This window comes from Euprymna scolopes, chromosome 22 (genome assembly GCF_053919585.1).
Source record: "Euprymna scolopes isolate OS-2025 chromosome 22, ASM5391958v1, whole genome shotgun sequence".
In the NCBI taxonomy this organism is placed as follows: Eukaryota; Metazoa; Mollusca; class Cephalopoda; order Sepiida; family Sepiolidae; genus Euprymna; species Euprymna scolopes.
Window position 1 is genome coordinate 62,020,058 of NC_136503.1, and position 8,041 is coordinate 62,028,098.

Below are 8,041 nucleotides of genomic sequence, written 5' to 3' on the forward strand. Positions count from 1 at the left end.
TGCACTTTAAATTGAGTTATCTCCCCGTGGCATGTTCAAAAAATTCTAAGATGTCTACCTTCTACCTGCACAATCAAATTAAGTAAAAAAAATTTTTTTTTTTTTGATCTTCAGTCAAAAACGGATACATACAATATAACCTTTTCGATATTTTCATTTTTTTTTTTTCATTTTTTTTTTTTCATTTTTTTTTTTTTCATTTTTTTTTTTTCGTTTTTTTTTTGTTTTTTAATGTCTTGATTAAACTGTACAAGTGCCGTTGTTTTCCCATATAATTTCAGCCGTATATTTTTTTTCAATGTTCTTTTCTTAGCTTTTATTTTACTAAATCACTTAACACTAAAAATACTGAAAAACAAAGGTAAAGAACTGATTTGCCTGGTCACTGCTTCTGGTAGCAAACCGAAAAATTAGAACGTTTTGTCTGGTAACATACTTCCTTTGTCAAAGACACATCACATATTTGAATTGTTTTTCAAAGCCAACCCAATCTTACATCTGAAAGATACTCAACACTTGAGTAATTTTCAGTTTATGTAGAGTTGACTTATTAATTCCATAACTGTTTATATATAAATATAATTTCCTTTCTGTTAAAATTAAATTTCCTTTTTTTTTTTTCTTTTACTTTTATTTCAGAAACTGTTGGCAAACGTGGTATCAGCATAATAACAGCTGATGCCAAAATGGGGATCCTCAGTATAAAATATCAAGATTGGCTTTCTTCAATGCTACAGTAAATTGATGAATAAGAACTTAACAAGAATTCCTGTCAACTGCCAATGTACATAAGATTTCCTGATTTTTTTTTTTTATATTTTCAATGCAGCCTTTAATGATTTAAAACTTAAGGCACTTTGCTGTACATTGCTTTCATATTTTCCCCTTCCAATTAAGCGGTCCTGGATATAACCTTAAACTATATCTGATGGTGAGGCCCCAGCTTGCGGGCTTTCATGAGTGTGGAGCCACCCTTTAATTGCCATTACTACCAGGCCCACTTTGACCCAGAGTGGTAGTACCTGTTAGGATCCCAACTATGTGTTAAATAGAAACCAACTTGAAAATAAAATATATTCTATTAAAAAAAATTTTTCTTCCGAATAACTGGATTCGGCATTAAATAACCTGAAAAGGGGTTGATATGCTGTAAAACCAGACCAACCAATCCAATTAAGCATTGTACAAGGTTAAAGCACCTTTTGTGCATTAAAGTCTTCATACAGTTGAAAAAAAAACGATGGACAACTAACTTGTATTATTTTTAACCTATAAATTGATCTTGATCATCGAAATTATGTTAATGTATCTAATATAAATATTAGTTGGACAATATTATCAAAATAATGAATGATTTCAGATGTTACTGAAATTAATACAGATCTCATGCAAGATCATTAAGATCTTTACATTGTTATACTATTTAACATTTTTACAATTGTGTCAAAGATAAAAAAAAAATCTATCAATTAAATTTTTCAAAATAAATTTTTGCGTGTCCAGAATTTTCTTAAAAAAAAAAAAAAAAAAAAAACTGATGTACCCTTTTGAAAATATCACTTACCACAAATCATGTAAGTTGATAAAATGATTTCCTATATGAAAACTGTACCGTATTTTAATAGTAAATTGTGGCATTGAGATGGCTAATTTTGAACTGTAATTCGAATAGTTGTCTCCCTTTATGGTCCATGCAAAATGTATCACCCTCACTTCAATTGTATTCGAAAAACTACTTGACCAATTTGCTTGACTTTTGGAATATGAAATTTTTGTTCTGTAATGGGTACATACCTCGACGATATTTCTATATCATTGGGTTGAATTCTGTACAAGAACGAACTTTTCTTAACTTAAAAGTGCAATTTTGTTAAAATAAATGAAAATTTTGACTGCCAATTTTTTTTTTTTTTACTATTAATATAAAATGTTATTTTCAATTATTAGGCTTTTTCTTTAAGCCCTTTCATAACAGTATCGCATCCAAAAATTATACTTTATTTTTTTCAAATGTTTATATTAAAAAATAAAATCTGTACAAGTACTGTGGCTTGAAAATCTTTTTACACTAACAAATTAATAACATCGTAGAACAAGGTCCAAAAGTTTTTTTGACCTAATAGCTCCCCCACTATCAAATAAGCTCCAGGTAGATGAGTGGTCAACAATATGGACTGACAACCAGGGTGTTCAAAGTTCGAATCTTGTTAGTTCCACAAATAATTCCAACTTAATATATTGACGATCTTCTTGTGGTCCCTCCTGTGAGTACCTTATCTTTCTAGAAAGTATTCTGATTGGATAAATATCAGAAGCCAATGCAAACAATAGAATCTTTGAATTCATACAATATGAACCAAGTTCTAACCCATCTCATTGCCGCAATGTTGCATCCCTGTCCTTATTTGACATTTTGACATGTGCTTTGAACTTGTAACACTTGTACCCCACCTACATAAATACCCCGACAAGCAATAAAATTCCATCCCTTCACTGTAGGGGTCCCTTTGGGTTGCTACACTTGGGAAATTTCTCCCAGTATCCTATTTCCCTGACTGTACTAACATGCAGTAATTTAAATGTAATGTGAACAAGCATCTTGCTGCTCAAATATCTACATAGTGTTTCTATAGTTTTTTTTGTGTTTTTTTTAATTTTTTCAATCCTTTGAGATGAGAAATTCATTTATTTGATCATCATAGTTGTTGTTTCACAAAGATTTGGCCAACTATTCCTCTGGCCTTCTTCAGGTGCTTAAATATAGCGAGACGACTATGGAAGGCAGTAATTACTGAGGATACAGAAAAGACTTGGCGTTCCTATTCAGTCACTGTTAACCATCTGAAGAAGGGTAGAGGAATAGTTGGCCGAAACATGGTGAAACAATTATGAGGATAACGGTCGGCAAATAAATACTAAATTTGTTGATCGAAATTTTAGATTGTTTTGGGTACTGTTTTTCAAATGTTTATTATATATCAAAAGTTTGGGTTAAGATTATAAAAACTCAAAGGACTTATAATTCATGCCAAAACTTTTCAGGGAACTAGGTTGACTGATTATTACTTACCTGATGAAACTGCACAGATTTCAGTTTGAAGTTTTGTTGTCTTCAAGTCCAATGTTAACAAATTCCTAATGAACCGCCCCCTTAAGTAAACATTTCAGCAAATCTCCTCACTAACGTAATGTACTTGCAATAACCCTTATCCCTGAGTGGCTTCCGGGCCTTGATAAGTGGTGATCACTGTGTAAAAAAAAAAAAAAAAAAAAAAAAAAAAACTTATCCACTTTTGAACTGTGCATTGGATTTGTTGCTGTCACATTCATTGATGCAATCAAATCATTATTTCCTCATATTGAAATGAAACCTTTTATTTCATGCTGTTTATACTAGCATTCTTGACTAGGGCCAAACTATTGCATGTCTCTGAATAAAACAAAAAAAAAACACTGAATTTTTAAACGACTTCAGTTTTAATTGCAAGCGTGTGACGCCTATGGTAACGTAAACTGACTCCTATGGCCCTTGATAGACTCTAGTTTGACAACCTGCTATAGATAATCTCAATAGTAGCCCCTTGTGTTGTGGGTACATATTTGGAAGATGACAGGAGTTCATATCGGAGACATGTATAACGGAACTCTGCACAGGGGATAATAATGACATATACATTTACATCATGTTGACTGTGATGATTCTTGAGACTTCATATTATTACGGAGTTGGGACATTTACAGGGTGACCCAAAAAAACAGGCCCAACTCTAATTAGGCCCCGTTTCTTAGTGTTTTGTCCGAATGAAATGAAACTTTGGTCATAACTAGTTTATTATATTCAAAACATCACATCAAAACATTAAGGTCTTTGGCCTTTTTTTCTCCGTTCTACAGCATATGTTCTAGATGGCCTCCATTTAGCTTTTGTTTTGTTTTTTTGGGTCACCCTGTATACAGTTCTTGTTAACAGAAGGGAGATACTTGAGGGGGGGGGGCATACAAAGTTCATTAAAGATGATGACAAAACACATTTACCTTTTCGGTTGTAAGGACGACACGAAGACAACCAGTTAGAAAATATTAAATTTCTTTATCCGTCTGTCGGCCGATTGAGGTCAGGAATTCAAATTTGTATGACTACATGGTCTACTCTTCTTCACCTCTAAGCAGATCAGTTCCGTTAAGTTGCTCCCGACTCTCGTATGAGTCAATCACCGATTGTGATCTCCTCTCCCTAACTTCAAACCCTCTCTCAATATATTGAGAAACTCCTTTGTTTATGACGTCAGGCTGTGGCTTTTAACCAACGTGACTAAATTTCACATGGATTTTTACATATGTCCGTCCAAACACACTCTTGGCAAACAAAGAATTCCAAAATTTAATTGTTCAATATCTAACCTATTTTTAATCATTATTTATTAACTCGCATTGTCTGTTCATTTAACTGACATATTTAATATCAAGTCTTTTCTAAAAGAATGTAAAATCGCTCTTTTTTTCTGTCATACATAATATTTAGTTATTTCTAAAAAAATTAACAATCAACTTCATTCCTAAGATTCCAGTTATCCATTATCTTTGAACACTTGCCTACAGGGTTCGATTCTAGGTTTTTCCCAATATCATTTTCACTTATCTACAGGGTGGTCAAAAAGTCAGGTAACATGTTAAAGGTAGAAAAAACAATATGATCGATTATAATCTCTATTCGTTTAATGTTATTTGTTTAAATATTTGAGTGTAATATATAAACTACCACTCCTGATTTCTGGCTTTAGGGCTATGTAAAGGATAGCGTTTATGGCAAGAAGCCTGATACAATAGCATCTTTAAAGTTATTTATTGAAGAGGAGATTGCGCGGATATCAGCTGACATGATTACACGTGTTACACAATCAGTGGTTAATCGCTTCCAGCGATTGATAGAGAGATAGAGAGAAATGGACGACAATTAACAAAATAAACATATTTCATGTTTGTTTCATTTTATATTTCAATGTATGGTACTTAAATATACGTGTATTGCTAATATCGTTTTCTTTAAAATGTTACCTGACTTTTTGACCACCCTGTAGTCTGCCTTCTTACTTGAGAAGGGGACACATGACTTCAATTTATTCTGTTTCATTTACACTTCTATGCATCTAAGATCTGTATGAAGTGCCACTGTGACTTGTATTACAACTATGCTTAGCTGATTCTCTTATTTTATGAAAATAATTTAATCTACTGCTGTATTACTAAATAAATTTAGTTCACAATTTCTGTACTAGCATGGTCCCCTGGTGTTACCCAGGACAGGTGTAACCTATTTCCATTACAACTCTCCCCTCCTCCCCACTGTTTTTATCTTCCCCTATCCCCACCCCCACTTGAGGGTTAATTAAAAACTTTAATTTTAAGCATTCATTCGTTGATCTTTAGATTTTTATAGGTCCGGTTTACTGTCCTGTGGTTGTTGAGATACAAAATTTTTTTTTTTTTTCTATTAAAAAAAAAATAAATGTTTTCAAATTTAACGGAAACTCCCAAGGATCCAGATCCAATTCTGCAAGAGTACCACTTTTTTTTTTTTTTTTTTTTTTTTACATTTTCACCTTTTTTTTTTTTTCTTTTTTTTTTTTTTTACATTTTCACCTTTTTTCACTTTTTGGAGTGGATTGCTTTACTAAGAATATAAGAAACCTGCATTTTCTCGTTTTATTAGACTTTTCCATTACACCAAATTGAGCCACCGCAATGCGTGGCAGGGTACAGCAATGCTGATCAAGAAAACAACTTTGATCATTATTGTACTAAGTTTTAGCGAGACCTGCTGATAACTGCTTTTGTATTATAAACTTATCAAAATGTTAACCTAGCATTTATAATTGACAGCCGAAACAAAAGCTTAATTCAAGCTTGGTCTGTGCTTCTAATACTATATTAAATGATAATTAAGGTTTTATATGAATGATGAATTCTTCCCCCTCCTTCAGTGGTAATGGCTGCTCATGCCACTTGTGTCTGAAATAGAAAAGTCGTCAGTGGTGATGTACATTTGCAACTGTTTCACTGATGCAGCCATGTTTTCAAATTTGATACAAGTATATTTGACCCACTCATTGAATGAGTTTGGCTAGACTGGTGCTTAGTTCTACTTCTTATTGTAAGCTCCCCTTCCTCCTTGCAATAACAGAGGTGTTAAATTCTTTAATGATATATGAACCTTGGTTTATCTATTCCTCTGTTATAGATGTAAGTTGGCCAATGTCTGGTCTTTAGATTTTTGTAGGTCCAGTTTATGGTCCTGTGGTTGTCGAGATACAAAATGTTTTTTTTTAATAGCAAAAAAAACAAAAAAAACTTGAAATTGTAAACACTACCAAACTGTAGTTAAAACAAATCTAGACAACAGCTTGAGCTCAGCTCTTTAGCGTGGCTCGAAAAGGACAGGTGCATCCAATTTTGATTTGAAACTCTAATGCATTTTCAGCAGTCAAGTGCTGTAGTAGTCATGTCTAAGAAAAGTATAGATCCAATATTTTTTATGCGTCCTTATAATTTCCTTCGCTTTCCAGATTTGATGCTAGAATTTGTCATTTGAGGAAAAATATAAACTAAATATTTCGGCCAACTCAGGCCTTCATCATTTATAGCTTGAAAAGGTATATAAAATAACAACGAATGCTGAAGATGGCCAATTTCTCCTGATGCCAATTGGCAAATTTTTCATGTAATGAATTTGTAGAGAATGCTGGTGATATGTATATATAAAAAAAAAAAAAAAATCTGCAAAATATAATCTTTCCCCCTTAAGTATGTCTGACTGCTGAAATATTCCATGCAGATCTATTTACATCGTTTTCTATAATTTAATAGGATAGGTGCCTTAAATAGGTCTTGTAACCTGAAGGCCGATTTTAATCCAGTAAGATTTGTTTCTCGTCAGTCACATTTAAAATTAATATCTGAAAATATTGGAATGACAATGTAGATATTGTCAAATCTGCAAAGGTGGTCTCCCTTTGACAGCTATTCTCTCTTTGGAATGGCGTTGCCACTTGTCTGGAGCACCAACTAGTCTCTTCCTAGTGCAAGATCCAAAAAAAAGTTCTATGAGACGGGGCGGGGGGACAATCCTGCAAAGATCTCCATGATTCCAGGAATCATGGTACTTGCTCATAAAATAACCTTTAAAATAAAAAAAAAGGTACATATACCCAATGAACAAAGTGCAAGAGAAGTTCAAACTGCTTAAAAGATGATTAAAATTGTAAACCGATCTCACTAAGTGAACCAACTGATGAACATGGCCTTTGTAGATGACTAGGATGCGGACGTAAAATTGATATCCACAGACTGTTTCCGTTTGCATATTTTTTTAATATGTGTGAGCCTGTGTTTGCTTCCTTCCCATGTAAAAGAATGGCCAGAAGAAAAGCACACACTCCATTTTAAATATCGAATTGCCTTAAATCTATTTTTTTTTTTTTTTTTTTTTTTTTATAAATAAAAATGATGTTAGCATCGAAAGAAGCTAAAAAATGTGTTTTAAGAAAAACAACAAAAAAAAAACAATGCAATCTTTGTTTTATATAAATTTTAAATGAGAATAAACTGATTTTAAACTTTTAGGTTTTGCTTATTGATTGCTTTTATGCATTTGTTTGTCAGTGAATACTAATTGGGTCCTTTTCACTAATTACTTAGAGCTATTTTTAAACTGAAATTCAACCTGAAAGATCGTACCTAATACAGATTGTCCTGAAGTTTTCTTTATGAGTATATGCACGCACTAGCAGGGAGACCTGATGTTTGGAATTGAATGAGAATAAAATGTTACACTTATTGTCATTGAAATCACCCATTTTTTTTAATTTTATTTTATTTTTTTTATTGATTGCCAGATCCAGTTAGGGACCTTCCTTGCAGTAATTTTGCACTGTAGAGAAATAGGGTGGGTATTTCTGCTTGTGTGGTGATAAAACTTCTCAAATGCACGTAATGTTAGGTGTTAACTTTGGTCAAAAGAAACTTCCTTCTTTAATCTGATTAT

General features: G+C 32.6%; 1 protein-coding gene across 1 annotated transcript in view; it reads left to right on the top strand.

The window, feature by feature from the left end:
* LOC145243446 (uncharacterized) overlaps positions 1-7,487 on the top strand; it is a 54,691-nt gene extending 47,204 nt beyond the window's left edge. The window contains exon 8 of the mRNA XM_080106336.1: positions 640-7,487. Coding sequence (XP_079962462.1) covers positions 640-740 — 101 coding nt within the window. The 3' untranslated portion in view covers positions 741-7,487. The remainder of the gene's footprint in view (positions 1-639) is intronic.
* Positions 7,488-8,041: the final 554 nt, after the last annotated feature.